This window comes from Solanum pennellii, chromosome 11 (genome assembly GCF_001406875.1).
Source record: "Solanum pennellii chromosome 11, SPENNV200".
NCBI lineage: Eukaryota > Viridiplantae > Streptophyta > Magnoliopsida > Solanales > Solanaceae > Solanum > Solanum pennellii.
In genome coordinates this window covers 62,614,960-62,633,822 of record NC_028647.1, presented here as the reverse complement: position 1 = coordinate 62,633,822, position 18,863 = coordinate 62,614,960, and the positions used below count along the sequence as shown (strand labels likewise).

General features: G+C 36.3%; 1 protein-coding gene across 2 annotated transcripts in view; it reads right to left on the bottom strand.

Annotated features, from left to right (window-relative positions):
• LOC107004841 (DNA polymerase epsilon catalytic subunit A-like) overlaps positions 1 to 18,863 on the bottom strand; it is a 39,839-nt gene that overhangs the window by 11,333 nt on the left and 9,643 nt on the right. For both annotated transcript variants that reach the window (XM_015203216.2, XM_027912893.1), the window contains 21 exons: positions 18,658 to 18,822; positions 18,271 to 18,447; positions 16,735 to 16,848; positions 16,358 to 16,462; positions 12,481 to 12,599; positions 12,252 to 12,393; positions 12,075 to 12,169; positions 11,837 to 11,942; positions 11,650 to 11,729; positions 11,377 to 11,553; positions 11,090 to 11,177; positions 10,860 to 10,940; positions 10,582 to 10,725; positions 8,580 to 8,675; positions 8,236 to 8,436; positions 6,328 to 6,382; positions 6,117 to 6,259; positions 5,600 to 6,039; positions 1,753 to 1,897; positions 1,471 to 1,668; positions 1,303 to 1,377 (listed from right to left, as the gene is read on the bottom strand). In XM_015203216.2, coding sequence (XP_015058702.1) covers positions 1,303 to 1,377; positions 1,471 to 1,668; positions 1,753 to 1,897; positions 5,600 to 6,039; positions 6,117 to 6,259; positions 6,328 to 6,382; positions 8,236 to 8,436; positions 8,580 to 8,675; positions 10,582 to 10,725; positions 10,860 to 10,940; positions 11,090 to 11,177; positions 11,377 to 11,553; positions 11,650 to 11,729; positions 11,837 to 11,942; positions 12,075 to 12,169; positions 12,252 to 12,393; positions 12,481 to 12,599; positions 16,358 to 16,462; positions 16,735 to 16,848; positions 18,271 to 18,447; positions 18,658 to 18,822 — 2,946 coding nt within the window. The remainder of the gene's footprint in view (positions 1 to 1,302; positions 1,378 to 1,470; positions 1,669 to 1,752; positions 1,898 to 5,599; positions 6,040 to 6,116; positions 6,260 to 6,327; positions 6,383 to 8,235; positions 8,437 to 8,579; positions 8,676 to 10,581; positions 10,726 to 10,859; positions 10,941 to 11,089; positions 11,178 to 11,376; positions 11,554 to 11,649; positions 11,730 to 11,836; positions 11,943 to 12,074; positions 12,170 to 12,251; positions 12,394 to 12,480; positions 12,600 to 16,357; positions 16,463 to 16,734; positions 16,849 to 18,270; positions 18,448 to 18,657; positions 18,823 to 18,863) is intronic.

Below are 18,863 nucleotides of genomic sequence, written 5' to 3'. Positions count from 1 at the left end.
TATATATATATATATATACTATATATATACACTGAATGACTGGAGTGCACTGGAAAAATATCAATTTTACCGAACCCCAGCAGGTTCTCTATGATGAAACTGGAAGTGAATCCTCCACAGCTTTGAATTACTTCTCAGGTATAATGATTGCTATAAACAAGGGGAAGATCCATCATTTTTTGTTGAGAGAATCTTTTGATCATGAAAAGCTGTCTTATATCAGATTCATAAAGTATTTTGCTACTGTTATTCATTGTCCTCACCTATTAACAACTTAAATTATATTACTAGTAATGAAAATTTTCTAAACTAAAATTTTGTTGAATCTTTTTTGTTACAATTTTGTTGGCATATAGAATTCACAAACTAAGTACATAGTCATGGAGGACTTCACTTTTTAGAGCATTATTTAAAACTAATCTTACAGAAATAAAATGGTACTGAGAAATAAATGTAGGCCATGTTGTACCAATTAAAACCATATTTGAGAGAGTTCTGTTTTGATTGATAATGCAAGTAATTTATTGATCTAAACCAACAAAAAGATTCTGCTGAAAGCACATCCAAAAGGAGTAAGTACTAACTGTGAGTGTGAAGAGCTAAGGAAGGAACGTTGTCTTTCTTAGCTTTCTTACATGGCACAGTATACAGTACAATCATAGTTGGATTTAACCTTTAAGGAATGTTGTCTTAGCTTACACATTAATATATTGCCCCTTACTTTTCTTAATCCATTCTACAGGTCATGTAATCTGGCTGCCTTGCACAGTTGCACTTAGACATTTTAAGAAGATTCAAGAAAAAATTATGAAGTTTCAAATTTATCAATCTAAACTTTGTCTAAATAATTTGAGTTGGATCTACACCCACACTCTTATTATTGTCAATTCATGATATTCCATTTTTCAGCAAATCCTCTTAATAAAGTTCAAGACAAATATCAAACAATTATAAAGTAAAACTTACGTCATCAAAATCTCAAGCAACAGATTTAAGATTTTGAATATAGAATGGCAAAAGAAACATCATGAATGGGAAATTCAAGAACAACCTAACAGAGAAGACATGTATGTGCAATTGGACAATTAAAACCATTACTAACAGTACACTTACAATACAAATTGATTCAACTTTTTAAAAAGAGAACGGAAGGCAAACACGTTGACAGATCTTATAAAAGAACTTGACATCAAAAGTAAAGTTCTGATTACACTTGCAATTGCCATTTTTGAGTGAAGCGCATGCACCAAGCATGTTCAGGTTTATGAACAATACAGAACTTTAGGCGGAAGAAATACTGACCTCCACTTCTGGGTCAGCAAGGTGAGCTGCTAGCTTTTTGCTTTCTGACTTGAATTGATCCTCATCAATAGTGACCTAATAAGAAATAGAAATTGTGCAATGACGGAACCTAAAACCTTCGCAGCCAAACGCATTAAAGTATGATCAGAACTGATAATGATAATGTACCTCAATTAAATTATAGCTATGGCGTCCATGAGGAAGAATCTTGTTGACACGTCTTCCAGGAAATTCCTCAGTTATAGGAGCTTTGGAGTTGAGGTAAAACACTCTGGGGATAGTTACTGAAATTTTGTGCATGACTCCTTCCACAACTACCCATGCAAAAAATTGTCCATGTTGTGAAGTCGGTTCAAGCTGAACTATCTGAAGGAAAGACGAATTACATAAGAACCAATGAAAGAAATGGATTCAGCAGAATACTCATTAAAATCATATGAGCAACATCACCTGCCAGTGATTACGTGTGAAGGCTAACTCGTGTCGCTCAAAGTAGGAATTAACCCCAGTTTTACCCTGACATTTGCGATTTGCCATGCTATGAAACATGTCAGTACTGCCATTAACATGGTTTACTGTACTCGACGTATCCAACCTAACAAATACAATAACATCAAAAGAAGAACAAGCCACGATGCACCACAGGGAGTTCAATTGAAAAAGAGATGCTGAGATATTTGGATGTGAGTATCTGTTGTGCCTGATTTGATTAGAAGATATTTGAATTAGAGTATCTGTTGTGCCTGATTTGATTTATCTGTGCAAAAGTATTCAAGTAGGAGATATTTATTAAAAACCCAAGACAACAAAAAAATAAAAGTTATACAGCAATATGATATTCCTTATTATTTGGATAACGAAGTAGCTGCAGTAGGTGTGACCGGTGAAAACTGTGATGATATGAATGATATAGGTAACAGGTTTCCTCTACCCATAAATAGAGGTCATTCTTCCTTCATACTTGCAGAGGTTTCCTCCACCCAAAAATAGATGTCGTTATCTGTTATATTAGTACTCTGTTAACTCCCTCCGTCCCATTTTGACTTGGCACAGTGTTTACGAGAGAAAATAAGACTTTTGAAACTTGTGGTTTAAAACAAGGATAGATATTTGTGTGGCTATAAATTATTTCATCAAGGGTAAAATGGACATTTAAAGTTAAATTGTTACTTAATATAGAAATGTGTCATTCTTTTTGGGACTGACTAAAAAGGAAATTAAGTCATATAAATTTGGTCACAGGTAGTATGATGGTATGTTCTTATGGTACCAAGCACTATGAAGAAATAATGTCAGTTCTCACTGTAATTTTCAGGGAGTTTGACAAAATTCTGCACCTGCACTTTCTATGCCCGCTAAATTCTTCACTACTTTCTTATTTGTCTGGCTATGGGATTCTTGTCATCACATCTATTATAGTAACTCTTATAATCATGGTGTCAGGGCCAGCTTGGGTGCACATCGATTGATTCCACAAGGTACTTGCTATCTCCCACCAGCATAGGTAGAAACTTTGTCTACCAGGCTTGGACAGCTGGGACGAAATCACCCAGTGTTTTTGTCTCCGATGAGATATGAACCCGAGACTTATAGTTCAACCCACTTTATTAACCAATGTGTCATACCCGTGAGTAGCATTTAGCCACCGATCACCAAATATTTTTGACAAGTCATTTTTGGGTGAAGTTTAACCATACGTTTGGCCATAGGTTTTGGGATATATTTGACTTTTTAAAGAAACATGTTTTATACCCATAAGTTCCAAAACCTATAAAAAAATATCCATAAGTTTGTATTATCATTTTATAATAAGCATGTTACGTGAAAATTCATGAAACCGAACACAAAGAATATGAAATTGAAAAAAAGAGGAAAAAAACAAAGGAAATACCAATTATATATCTACAAAAAACTACTATTACTACTTGTAATTGGAAGTGACTCCGTAGAGCAAACTCGGACAAAAACTGTATAAAATATGTATATAGCTGTATAAATTTTGTACTACGAACTAGGACAGAAATTCTGTTCAAAATTATAAATGATGGGTATTTTTATAAAGTATAAAAACGGAGTAATTTTTAAATTTTTAAAAGTTCCCAAATACTAGTGTTTTCTACTATTTGAGAATTTGGATTGTTTACCAGAAATATTTGCCAAATAATAGCAAGTTGTATGGCCAAACAATATTTTCCAAGTTCTTATCCAAATATTTTTGGGAAAATCTATGGTCAAACATGTCCTTAGCCCATGCGTGCCTTCTCTAGTGACTATTTATTATCTCACTACTCTTCACTGTTCTACTTATTAGTTGTAATTGTCAAACATGTGTTGAAGAAAGCTAAGGTTGCAGCCCAATACTTTTGAAAGCTTAAACTTATGTGCAAAAGAGAAAGCACCTGGACCGGATGGGTTTCCAATGGTGTTCTTTCAATTTTTTTTGGAATTTAATGAAGAAAGATATAATAAAAACTTTCCAGTTTTTTCACTCCAACCAAGTCTTTGAAAAAAGTTTTAATGCCACTTTCATTGCATTAATTCCAAAGAAAGATGGAACGTCCATCCTAAAGGATTTTAGACCAATCAGCTTAGTAGGGGGCGTCTACAAACACATTGCTAGGTGTTTGGCTGAAAGACTGAAAAGAGTGGTGGACAAACTGATCAACAAACATCAGATGGCTTTTTTGAAGCGGAGGCAAATGATGGATGCTGCAGTCATAGTCAGATAATGTATTGATTCCAGAATAAAGGAAGGAAGTTCCGGCTTAATGTGCAAGCTGGATATACAAAAAGCTAATGACCATGTAAATTGGTCGTTCCTTTTAAACATTCTTAACCAGATGGGATTCAGAGCTAGATGGTTGAAGTGGATTGAGACATGCATTAAAACTTGTTGAAATTAAGTCTTAGGCCTAACTCACACCCCAAAAGCTAGCTCAAATTCCAGCAAAAGTAGAAGAACAATTCCAGCAAACTGTTCTTGACTCTTTCCCCTGTGATGTTCTTATTTCCAATTCCAGCAAAAGTAGAAGAACAATTGGACAAGTTAAGGAGAAACTTTCTATGGCAAGGTAGCTATAGTTTAGTTAACTGGAAGACTGTACTTCTTAGCAAAGATCTGGGAATAGAAACTTGAGATTGCAAAATGAAAGTCTGCTGAAAAAGTGGTTGTGGGAGGTACACTGAGGAGGGATGTGCTCTCTGGAAAGAGGTGATTAAAGCTAAGTATGGTGAATTAAGTCCTTGTACAGAGAACACAGTTGAACCTTATGGGTGGGAGTATGGAGAACAATCAGAAACATGTGGCCCCAAATGGAGTTAGATTTTTTATCAAGGTGGGAAATAGCAGTAAAACTAGAATTTGGAAGGATATCGAACAATCCTCACTTAGGGATCTCTTCCCATATCTCTTTCAAATCTGTGAGAATCCTGATGCTAGTGTAAGTTATTGTTGGTCAGAACAGGGCTGGAATTTAGTTTTCAGAAGATTTCTCAATGATTGGGAGGTGGAAAGGGTTGTAGAGTTACTAGGAAAGTTAGGTGGAATGAGAATAGACAAAAATGCCACAGACAGGATGCTATGGAGGCACAAAAATGATAGTCTTTACTTAATTAGCAGTGCCTACAAAAGAGGTCTCCAACTGATGGCAGGTGACCAAAGCATCAATGGAACTATTTTTATAAGGGGGACTTCCTACAAAAGTGAAATGTTTTACCTGGCTATTGATAAAGAGGGCTTGTTTAACACAGGAAGTTTTACAGAAGAAGGGTAAACAAATAGTTCCCAGATGCTTTTTGTGCAATTTGACAGGAGAAACAAACAATCACCTTTTTTGCATTGTAACTTTACCAAGCAAGTCTGGAATTTATTCCTTAGCATTTCAAACCTGAATTGGACGATGACAGAACATACATCAGAGTTGTTAAAGAGCTGGGTAAGGAAAGGAAGCAGCAAGAGTCAGAGGAGATGATGGAGGTTAATACCATCATGTATATGGTGGTCAGTTTGGAAGGAAAGGAATGGTAGATGTTTTGAAAATAGATCCAATTCCATTAACAAGGTCAAATGGAATTGTATAGTATCCTCACTCTAATCTCTTCTTCAGAATAGTCTAGTAACTATGATTATTGGGCTGCAATACTTAGCTTTCTTCAGACATGTTTGACAATTGACACATCATGAGAGTGATAATACATAGAAGTTGTCTTACTTTCTATATTTGATCTTTGGATAGTTGTGTTTGCAATAAATATATTTCAAATTATTCCTCTTATGGAGAATAAGAGATAAGCATACCTTTGGCGTTTCCTTTCTTCACGAATCTCTTTCCATTTTCTCTTTTTTTGTTGTAGCCATCCATGATAATCTACATTCCTGTCAATATCTTCCACATCAGCAATTTCTTGTGATGGTAACATCTTGGATGGACTGCTAGCTTGACCATTTTGCTGTTGACTGTCCAATCGATCACTAGTGTTCACTAGATGTTCTTTGTTGACTCCATGACGATGAACAACGGGCCTTGGACCAAATATAGACGATTTACCACTGAGTCTAAAGTCTTCCAGGTCTTCAAAATTTTGCTGATTTTTAGAATGTTTACTGGCCATTGTGTCGTCTTTGTTCACTGAACTGAAGATATCATTCAATTTTCGTTGGCGAAATTTGTCTTCTTTTTCACGAACCTTCTTATGCAGCCAATCAGGATGAACCACCCTTGGGACAGGGTTTGAAACCTGAAAGCACCAGAATCATGTACAGGAATTTGCAAATTACTGCATCTTAATCCATAAAATTAGACAGCTAGCTGTACCTTCTGCATTGCAGCAGGAATTGTGATAATCTTTTGAATTGCTGAACTGAGTCGTTGCTTGTAATAAGACCAATCAATAATGGAGCGTATTCCGATTTCCGATGATATTTTGCACCACTTTTTGACATAGTACCTCATGATCTCTGAAGAGCCAAGTGTATAAGAACTAATGCTCTTTATGTAAGGTAAAGGACAAATTAATGCAACTTACCAGCATTAGTTTCAAATATTGCAACAGGAATAGCACGTTCACTTACTGGGGTTCCCTGCATGATAAGACAATTGTTAAATTAACTGCAGAAAGAGAGTAGCCAAAATTATGGGAAGAAAGAACCATCAGAGTAAAAAATTAAATTCTCTATCTGTTCAATGCTAGTTCACCCTTAATCTGAGAGGCAACTGCATGCGTCTTGAAAGTACCTTTTTAAGCAACAATGACAGGAATGTCTTCAAAAGAAAACAATTGGCCTTCCATAATTTCCTCAGATTTTTATTTTTATTTTGATAAACAGTACTTAGGTATTACTGAAACCATATTTACAAATGAGACTCTAGAACACTTCTATCTCTATCTATAATGAATCAAGTACATCAATAATAGACAGACTCATTAGAATATATCTGGTTACACCAAAAACAGAGCAGCAAGATAAAGTTATATTTGATCTTCTGCATTTCATTTTCTACACCTTCATAGCATCTGCAATTCCTCTCCTTCCACACTGTCCACCAGATGAATGCCAGGAAAAGTTTCCAGCTATACCTATTTTTAGCTATTTTACTCCTACTTCCGCCCAACTTCTCAGAACTTCAGAAACCCTAGCCTGGCATAACCCATTTTAGGCTTTTAAGGTTAAAAATTATACTCCATAACCTGAACGTGAACTTGCAGAGTAGAAATAAGTGGTTGACTTGCTTTAGATTTTAGGATAACCAATCATATTAACTTAACCTTCACTGGTTCTAGCTTAAATTTTCTTCCTTTTTCCCCCAATATTCACATGGAACAAACTTATATCAAGTGTGGAAACATCACAATCTGAGGGGCTACCCAAATGAATTATTGCAACATCTAGTTTGTGAATGATGCACAATAGAAGAGCTCACAATAAGCTGAGGAAGGTCTGTAAGCAAGTGAAGTAGCGAAAATGGCATGTACATAAGGCTGAAAAAGCATTGGGGAGAGAAGATGGAGGTCGCGTATTAGGGTAGAAGTTAAGTCGGTAGTGGCCCTATTCTTGTTAGTTCTAGTTTTAGATATCTATCTTCATCTGTTTATTATGTTTCGGCTACTGCACTATTCTGTTGTTATTCATATTCTTTTCTTCTCGGCTCTGTACTGCTTCTCCTATTAGTTGTTATGTTTTTGTCACTGTTTTCTTCTTCTTTATACCTGAAATTGATCACTTGAGCCGAGGGTCTACTGAACAATCTCTCTACCTCCACGAGGTAGTGGAAGGTCTGCGCACCCTCTACCCTCCCCAGACCCACTTGTGTGATTTCACTAGGCATGTTGTTGTTGTAAATGGGGTAATTTGGCCCTTGGTAAGACTTTCACACTTATGATAAGCTAGTATAGCTTCAGATAACAACAGTTGCAGTAAATGAAATCAATCGGTTCATGATGTCAAAGGAAGAAACCTGAAAAAATTATAGATCAATACTGAAAGAAGCAAAAACTGGATATTTGTGTCTAGTGGAACACTGAGGGCAAGAACTTATAGGGGTTCTGGGAGGGGCATAGCATAGCATGTTTCCTGGCCAAGATAAGAATTATAATTTTCTCAGAATTGACCACAACTTGTCCAAAAAGAACTATCTTGCAAGTTAGAGACATCTTAACGGGACTTCATGCAAATGAGATAAGAATTATGCAGCTAAGAGCAAATTAATCCATCTCTATCAAAGAGCATTTGAAGCAGCACTTTCTAGTTTCCCTCGTCTTCCAGACCAATTTCTTGGATGTGTCCATTTCCCTTCACAATGTTATGGCTAAAGTAAAAGGCAACTCTAAAAAAATAGCCATGGAAATATATTTATTGAGTAGATCAAAAAAAAGTTCTTGATCAAAACTCTAAATACAGAGGGGAACTACCAAATCAAGCCGAAACAGGTGTACCTTTGGCTCACATGCAACAATATATTGACAAAGCAATCCTTTCTCTTTGACCATCGCATCCCCTAGAAAATCAGCAAGCCGTTTAGCAGTAGTTACTGCACATGACTTTTGTTCACCATAATCGGCTAGGGACTTGCTCATTGTGCTTGATTCAGATATATATCCAAGCAACTCACTGTCTGCAATATCTTGGCCTTGATTCTGGAGAAACAACAGAGTTACAACTGCAACTATAAAAGATTTTTACAAATGCCACTTTTGATCGCACTTGCATAAGTTATTATACATTGCATGCTTAAAATTAAGAACTTCACAGCAGTTTGCTAAGATAACTGTTCACTTACATCAAGCAGGTCAAGCCACCGATCTGCCACAGCAGCAACTGCTGAATAGCATTCCTCTAAGGTTGATCCATGGAGGAACTTATCAAAAAGCTCAGCCTGCAAATATGTTCACTCAAGAATCAATTTGTATGACAACATAAAGTAGATATAACAAGTAACCACTAAAATTTCAGTAAATCATATGTTGGACCCTCATTGACGATACTATTCTATATTGAGTTGAATGGGCCATAGTAGATTAGATAATCAAAATATGCTAATTCATGAAATACCAAAGAAAAATCTCACAGGATTAGAGTTGTGTAACTCTTCAAGATTGAACTATAGCTGTTTAGAGGCAAGAATGCGGCTACAACTCTCACACAGTACAGTAAAGTATAACAGAATAGAAAGGAATAAACTGTTGGCCAGTTCATAAAATGCCAGCTGGATATAATGGCAAGAGTAGCAGCTACTTTTGTCCAGAATAAAATATGAGCAACAGTAATGATGAAATGGACTTAATTTTCTCACTCATTAATATATAATATTCATACCTAACTTTGTAATAAATGGAGAAGTCAAAAAAACTGTGCATTATAAGACATTTGTATGTGCATCCAAAATAACCAGATGTTCCTTTCTCAGTCATTAGCTAGGACCAACTCAAAGGTTGCAGGTGAAGCAAGATGCAATAATTTAAGTCAGGACCATAACCACGAAAGAAGCAAACATCTATTATAGATGATAGAATTCTCAGTTTCTAAGATGCACACCATGTCAATCTTCCATGATAAATCAAAAACATAAGGGGGCAAGACAGAGGTATCTTCCACATCAGGCTCTCTCATAACCTCCTAAATAATTCTCACTATTATTTTTTTTTTAGATCAGCCAGAAAATCCATCTAATACTAAGAGATGGGAAGGCTAATGCCTAATGATATTAACCTACAAGACAATGTGAAAGAATCATCTGACTTCAGATGTAAACAACCAGCAGACATGAGCTTATAGTAAGGTAGAAAGAATGCATCTTATATTCCCAGATAATCTAACTTGCATCCTAATTAAGTCAAACTAGTTCTCTTTCAATTACTTTTCTCAACATCTAAAGTCACTGATTTAGCCAACAATGTATAACGACTTCTATATAAGAATCAGAAATTAGAATCCCTTTTGGGCCTAGAATAGAAAATTCCCACAAAAGATGTAATAAGATTTGTCATAACAACATATTGAGTCCATTATGGAAGGAAATACATTGGGTGTACACATTATATCTACTGGTAGCAGATATAAACCAGGGTCAAAAAGTTCAATATGAACTACTTCATATCGAGATAACCATATATTCACCCTACAGATGTGTACAATAAACGTCATTTCAGAAACCAGTACACTAGTATGGGATTCATAAGTTGAACTACCTAGATATTTGTCTCATAAACTGGACTACATATTTTGATGTAGTGTACCAGTGGATATATAGATTAACTGTTACCATTCTCAACATAAGAGTAACAGAGCCCTGAAAGGCACAGCCTAATAATCTGCATATTACTACTCCAGTTTGCTAAACACTGAACAATGATTAGTGACCCATTTTATAACTTAAAATTGCACTAAATTCAGAGAGAGAAAAAATACACTTTGGATGAGGTTTCTTTAAATGTACTGGTGGACTGGCGGTATCATTTAAAGAGGTCTAATCCAAGTGTTCTGCATCTTAAAAACAGGAGCAAATTTTGTCCCCTTATATAGTAAAATGTCTTAGAATTTGACAGATTTGACGTAACAATAAAACAAGATGGAATAGGAAACAGCTGGAATCAGCACCCTAAACAACATGAAGGGGAGGAGATGTTTTCAGAAAGCACAACAACTACAGTTCAGTCCCGAAAAAGTTGGGATAAGCTAAATGAACCCTCACAGACCATGTCTCTCAGAAAGTAAATAGGAGAAAAATATCTTTTAGTTGAAAGAAAAGAACAAATAGTGTATTAAACAAATGAAGTGAGTACCTGAAATACTTTTATGAGCTTTAGCTCACCTCTACGTTTAATTTCAAAACCTTTAAGTTCGGCAAGTGTACCATCATCATTGAAAACTGCATATCGCTTCTTTATTAGAATACCTTCTTCCTTGGAAGCGGGAAGAATCATTGCCTACTTGCAGAAAAAAATAAAAGAATAATCAACATAGTTATCATTCTTATTAAACAGCACAAAGTTATTAAAAGGGACAACACAACGAACACGAAGTTTGCTTATAGATGTGTGTGTAGGTGTTTGTGTTTCACCTTATATGGTCCATCCACTTCAAACTCAATTGAGCATTCACTGTGTATTGTATATGTCTTATTGATGGGGTCCTTGAGCGTCTGAAAATGGAAGAGGAAATAGTTTCTTTAATGCAGTAGAAAACAATGTTTCTAGTTTATTTAAGGTTACAGAAATGATAGACTAATAGTCTTGCAAAAACCATCTGAAAGTAAAACAAGCAGAGTACAGGACTCGCGTCCCCTCCAACCTGGTACTGATCATTGGTATTGTTTCTTGCCACATCAACATTCAGCATTACACAAGGATAAGATATTGTCAGCTTCTTCTTTGGATCTCTGAAATACACATCCATAATCATCATGACATCCAGTATAACAGCAGAAAAAATACCATTCTTAATATAGAGGACAAACCTCTACAAAACAGAAATCATCTCAGAAAATAAATATCATGCAGCACAGATTAAAAGAATAGAAGAAAGGGCAACAGCAATAACACTTAAAGAAAGAATGTTTCTTAAGAACCAAAGCTTACTTTGTCTTGAAGGTATAATTCTCCGGGAAAGAGCCTGGTAATGCACACCAAATACCATCTGTGTCTAATTCGAGGGGCTTTCCAATTTTTTCAACCAACAATCGAGCATTCTGAATGATTTTTGCACCAGTATATGTGACAACTCCAGCCATCTCCATTGAGTACCATCTCGCACCCCTGAAGGAGAGAAAAAGAGACTGTAGCTACACTGCTTGAAGGCATAGAACAAGGACAGGACAGTGTGCCGGAAATAGTGAAAGCAAATAAACATACTTGCGCATGACATAACCATAAAAGGAGTTCAAAATGCATTTATGAGCCAGCTGCAATGAATCATACACAACTACCATGTCCTGTGAAAATCAATGAAAATGTAGAACGGTTAGTGACATATAGCATCTCTCTACTTATCAAAGACAGAATGAGTTTTAAACAACAGAAAGACACATTAAAAAGGCACCTGTGCTTCTTGAATCTTTATGGAATTTCCACTAGCCTTTGCTTCAGACAGCTTACCTTTCCAAACTTTATTGAGCCCTTTGTATTCATACCTCCTATCTCGGAAACTTTTAACAGAAAGCAAAAATTCATATGTGCAAACTTGGGGTACAGCTGAAAAGCTCCAAACTGATATTGTTGACATAGTACAGCTATTAAAAATACTAGAGATAAATAAACGATCCATAAGCTTGTCTTACCTCCGTACAGTATCAACATAAAAAGGATTTTCTCGCATGCAGATCCCTGCTTCTCGAACTTCTGTGACCGGCTTTTCAAGAACTCTTTTATATGCCTTAAAATAGTTAAAAGGGACTATTCAGTTGTCCTAGAAAAAGAAGTTAAAGGAAGATGGCATAGCAAAGTTAGCAACTTACCTTTTGACAGTATTTCTTTAAACGGTCCTTGAGCTTTACTTGTTGTTCTGCTTTAGGCAAATCAAGAAAAGACTTTGATCGTTGACCATCTCCTACTTCAACAAGTTCAGATTCGAGTTGTCTCTTTATGTGGTAATAATCACTGATGTTTGGTATAAACAAAATATCAAGTTTCAGTAGCAATCTATCTGAAGTTTCCATTTTTTTACTAAATGACTAGAAAATATACCTCCTTTTTGCCATGTATATTTCACCACGCCAAACCCATTCAAGCTTCCGGAGACACTTTTTGCCAGGACGATTAAAATCGCATGCAGTGCATATCTCATCTGATACTATTGATGGTGGCTGATGGAATCAAGTTTAAAGTTAGATTCAAAAGGCTACCAAATATAAAATGCTACATCCACAATAAAGAGATAATGCACCCAACATGAAGCACCTCCTCAATAAGACAGCAGAAGTAAAAATCAGTATTTGTCAGCTGTTCAGCACATCATGTTTTAAAGCAATTGGGTGTCAGCCATAAAAGATCCACATAAAGCCCATTGCAAGCATCTAAAAGTAACTGCCGAATTGTTCTCTTAATTTTCTTAGGCTGCTTCTTGAAATGACACAATACAAAATATATTGATGATACTCGTAAATTCGAATTATTACTTTTTAGGCTGGTAACTACTCGTAAATTAGAATTAGAATAATTTATTAATGGTCATGCCCTAGAGGCTGCACTTAAACAGCAGCAAAATCAACCAACATTCACAGCATGGACTTCCAGGACAATAGATAAGTATAATTCGAGGGTATAGCAGTGAAAAATTAGAAATATCGTTCTAATCCCCTTCAGATATGATTGGTTTAGTGTTACGTAGACCCCGAGAATTTACTATTTAATTGATTCTCAATCTTCTAACTTGTCTCCGATTGAACCTTCTACAACTTGTACCTTCTTCTGCCTTGTCTCCCCCAGAATCTCTTACGGACCGAATATTATTGTGAAGACTGAAGACTCCCACATTAACCCCATAAAGGGATGGGTGGTCTCATTAATATAGTTTGGGTAATCATACATTTTGAGCTAGCTTTTGCGTTTGAGTTAGGCCCAAGAACCATTTCTTTACATGGTATTGGACCCACATTAAATTGCTAACGCATCACATATCCAGCCCTGTGCGTGAGGGATGAAGAGTACCACATTTACCATTTAAGGGTTGGGTGGCCTCATTAATTTGGGCAATCCTCGCCTCTTGAGCCAACTTTGGGGGGTGAGTTAGGTCCAAGATCCATTTTTTTTTTTTTTGATGACAAGGAGAACCTGCAACCGCAACCCTTTGGGTGTATGAGAAATATAGAAAAAGAATATTATTAAATTGTTGTTGTGTCTACATTATTACATGAGACCCTATTTAATAGAATACAATCCTTTATCAAGTAGGATACAATTTAGTATTCCTATTTCTATTCTAATTGGATTGTATAAACATATTCCTATTCTAATAGGATTGTATAAACCTATTCCTATTTCAATAGGATTATATAAACCTATTCCTATTCTAACAGGGCGCGCACAGGGAAAACCCCTGCTCCTAAGCAATAGCTCGCAAACTACATACGAGAGGTAACCTACATTAGGCAAGCCTGATGCGACGATCTCGACCCAGAAGGCAAACCCCTTGCTTTCGCTGGCAAGGGGTTTCGACTTGAGACCTCCAACATGGAAGTCCCAAGCCCAAACCACTGGGCGACCCCAAAGAGTGCCCAAGATTTCTATACAAACATATTCTCAAGATTAACTCTATTCATTCGAAGTCTGGTGTTCCCATGAGGGGCTTAGTGAGATATTCGCAAGTTGATCAGTCGACTTCACAAAATTGACAGTCAGTCTTAATGTACTTGTCTTCTCATTAAATACTGGATTTGATGCAAATGTCAGTAAACACACAGATAAAATTTCAATGTTGAACTTCCCAAACTAAACCTGCAAAGACTGCTTCAAACAATAGAGTGACTCACATAATCGACATACAAGGCTACTAAACTCCCACTGAGCAACAAAGTGCTCAAAACCTAGTATAAAGTATATGGATCATGTTGGAATCAATAGATGAGTCGTATTAAACAAGTCACCAAAAAACTGGCTGGAACATGCTCATATGTCGGAGTATTAGGTTTGATGGCTAAAAGTGGTCAGAATCTAAGAAATAAAATTATATAGGTAGGATCGGAATGATGTCACGACCCAACTAGAAAATAGAAATTAAATAGGATAATTCGAATTGATGGAACGACCCTATTGAATAGAGAAAATATGGGTAGGGTCGGAATGACGCCACGACCCTAATGAAAAAGAGATTATATGGGTAGGATTGGAATGATGGCACAACCCTATGCAAATCAGATTTCAGGAGTCACCGGAAAGACGAACGGAACTACGCAAATCAAATATGAGGAGTCATCGAAAAGACACACGGTGCTATGCAACTCAGATATGAAAAAGTAGTTCAGAAAAAACTCACGGTACTACGCATATTAATATGAAAAGTAGTCCGGAGAGATGCACGGTGCTACGCAAATAAGATATGCAAAAAAAAAAGGTAGTCACCAGAAGGATGGCATGGTGCTACACAAATTAAATATGAAAAAGTAGTCACTGATATGATGGCACGGTGCTACAAAAATTAGATATGGAAAAATAGTCACTAGAAAGATACACTGTGACCCAACTTTTGCTAACAAAATCATTGCTCGAACGGGCGGCATATATGAGTAATAGCCGCCCGCCGACAGCGGAAGCTCTTTGATTGTTTACCAAGATCGTAGAGGCTCTGATACCATGTGAGAAATATAGGAAAAGAATATTATTAAATTGTTGTTGTGTCTACATTATTACATGAGACCCTATTTAATAAAATACAATCCTTTATTCCTATTCTAATTGGATTGTATAAACATATTCCTACTCTAATAGGATTGTATAAACCTATTTCTAATAGAATTGTATAAACTTATTCCTATTTCAATAGGATTATATAAACATATTCCTATTCTAATAGGGTGCGCACAAGGAAACCCCTGCTCCTAAGCAATAACTCGCAAACTACATACGAGAGGTAAACTACCCTAGGCAAGCCCGATGCGACGATCTCGACCCAGAAGGTAAACCCCTTGCTTTCACTGGCAAGGGGTTTCGAACTTGAGACCTCCAACATGGAAGTCTCAAGCCCAAACCACTGGGCCACCCCAAAGAGTGCCCAAGATTTCTATACAGATATATTCTCAAAATTAACTCTATTCATTCGAAGTCTGGTGTTCCCAGAACACCCATAGAAATTCATCTTCTAATGATTAACATGTGATATTATCTTCATCCCAAGATTTACAAAATTTCAAGTTCTATGCAGATCCGTTAGACAAGGTAGCGTGCAATAACTATCCCCAATTACAAGAAGTTAATCGTTAAGGATCAACCTGCTGACTTTAAAGCAGAATGCAACAAGAAAAAGGAACAGGTTTAAAAGTCACACAAGACAGGCAGAGAATAAAACCCCACGAGTCTTCAACCTCTAGCATCGTGTATCACTAGTCTTTTATTGTTTTTTCCTCGCTTTCCAATTTTCACATGTCTAACCAAGCTGCTGGAATCTAGATTGAAAATTTCAAGTTAACTCTGTTCCGCATCAGCTCAGTTATCTGTGCATACATAATACTGCTTTAACAGTCAAAATACTGTGCTACCTCAAATGAAGATGTTAAAGATATAGTCTTGTTGTTTGGTAGGTAGTAAGCAAGTTGTAAAAAACAACTCCACTGATATAAACTGACCGCCATCCTTCCTCTAGGACATTTTTAAACTTGAAATGGCAGACTATTTTATCCTAGTCTATTAACGATTTACCTTGTCAATTTTGTATGTACAAAAAATTAACTTTTCTGCCCATGGTTTCTTCCGTCTGAAACAGAAAACTGGATTTTCAATTCCTATAAACTATTCAGAACAGGGAAAAGAACACATTCAATCTGGGAAGAAAGAGTAACAAAAAAGCCAGACATAATAACATCTCAGAGAAGAACATTCTTCAAGAAATGGACTGTGAAAGCTAACATACCTGAAGCCTATTTGTAAGTATGATGTTTGGATACATGGCAGCTACATCAAGATGATATATGAGGGGGCATTCTTCCCTTAAAGGATCATCTCGTAAGCTCATTAGCTGTAAATAATATGGTTAAGATGGTCAGAGAGGAGAAAAAGTTCTGCAAACATCTAAAGATTTTCTCAAACTATTAAGTTACGCAATAAGAAAGAAAGTCTAAATAAGAAAAAAAATGACAAGGAAATCAGAAACTTCCAAAACAATAAATTCGACTCCTGTCAGATATGGCCATGGGTGCCGGCAGAATACTTGTAAAATCTCTCTCATGTGACAAACAAATGCCTCAACTCAGCTGAAATTATCAACAAATGAAACGAAGGATGCACTACCTTTTCCATGATGGCATTCTTCACTTCATCATAATTTGTGACAGACTGCAAGTCCATCTTCCCCTCAACTACAATAGAATACTGCAGATCTCTATCAAGGTTGCTGATCAATAGCTGGAGTGTTGAAAATCTTCATGTTAGTAACTGATACAATGGAACAGAAGAGCCTAGAATATATCAAAAGCAACTGTAATAGACACAAAGATCTCAAAAGGCGAGTCTTTACACAATTTAGGATGTAGTTACTGAACATAAGAGCAATACAGCAAGCTAAAAATGAACACTTCACAGTGAATTACTACATTCATCTACAGAAGCAAAAAGAGAATTGGGAGTTCAATTGGCCTTTGGAAAATGCTTTAGAGAACAAAAGCACCCCCTAAAGCAGTCTATTTTGAATGTATAGCTGAAAGAAGAGGCTTGTCTAACGCAAGCTGCACTTCAAAAAGAGGCCTGTCTCTCTGCAATATATGTTTCTTATGCAAAGCCTCGTTGGAAGCAAACAATCATCTTCTGCTTCCAGCTTATCCACCACTCTCTTCAACCTTTCTGTCAGTACCTTAGAGATCAGCTTGTAAAAGCTACCAATCAAGCTGATGGGCCTGAATCTTTAAGCTCCTTTCCTCCTGTCTTGTTAGGAATCAGTGCAATGTAGGTTGCATTAAAGCTTTATTCCAAATATACCACTTGAGTGAAAATTATGAAAAGCCTTCATTATGTCTTAACTCAACAACCTCCCAACACTTTAGGTAGAACCCCATTATAAAAACATCAGGGACTGTCTATAGCTCGCGTCTTCAGACAATCAAAAACTTCTTGCTCTTCAAAGACTGCTGGCGATGCCTCCTTCTCATCCTCTGTGATTGACTGATGGTAGGATGGTTGCTAACATTTTCAGATTGCCTCCAGTTTTCAGTGTTTGTGAACAGCTTCTTGTAAAAAGACATGAATTCTTCCTTGATTCTGTTTGATTCAGATAAAGTCTCTCCTTGTAGCTCAACTGATCAATGTGATTGTATCTCTTGTGGGCATTAGCATTCTGGTGGAAAAACTTAGTATTCATGGCCCCCTCCTTGAGCCATAAGGCCTTTGAACTGTCTCCGGGCCACTTCTTCACTCTTCAAACATCCTTTACAATGGGTTTTTTGTTGTTGTATGAAATTTTGTTACGTTTGTTATAAGACAGTTGAAAACCAAATATATTTTCCTCTTCAAAGTCGATTATTCATAAAAATATAACCAACAGACATCCATGTATTTGGCCAAACTTTCATGCTAGTCCAAAAAGTTTATAGTATTACCAACTAGATGGTTTGAGAAGAAACAAAACGTCTATTCCTTTTTTCTTAAAATAGATTACCTACTTTATTTCATGGGTCAACAGAAATACTTTTAGATAGATTGTTATAAGAAGTGATTCTGGTGATAGTTTAAAATGGTGAAAAAATAGAGTAACTAGAAGAAAAAAACTCATGAAGTAGTATTACATAAATTCGTCTAATCTGGAAGAAGAGAAAGCTTTATAAGATTGTTAACCTCATAGGCAGAGGGATCGAGTTTAAAACTGGTTGGGATGTCAGATCTGAATACACCACTTTCTAGGCATTCCACATGACCACCAATGTATGTCTCACTGTCAAGGAGTTGACTACCATAAAACTTCTCTGGATCAGACTGGTGCTTGTTTGGACAGATAACATTTGCCTTATAAGCCTGTACGCAGGAGAAATGCAGAAGAAAAACAAACAAGGCAGTTAGAATACAGAAGAAAAGTAAAAAACATCAGTGGAGATTTCCTTTGTCCTCTTTTCCAAGTCAAACAGAATCAAAACACTGAAAAGGCACCAACCATAAAACTAAAATCCATAAAGAAGGAACTTCCTGAGAACCAGAAAGAAAAAAGGAGCTTCTAAAGACAGCTACCTGAACCATAAGAAGCATTTCACACAAAGTCCCACTTCCTTTGCGCAAGACTTCATCTGGCGGCATGGGTATTATGGTTGCAAGGGAGAAAATGAAGGGATGAACATAAGTCATGTACAAGTAGTATGTTGAAACAGCATCTGAAACAGAATATGAAGCCATCATCTGCAAAATCATTTAAACACACAAAAGTTAGGTTATCCAGA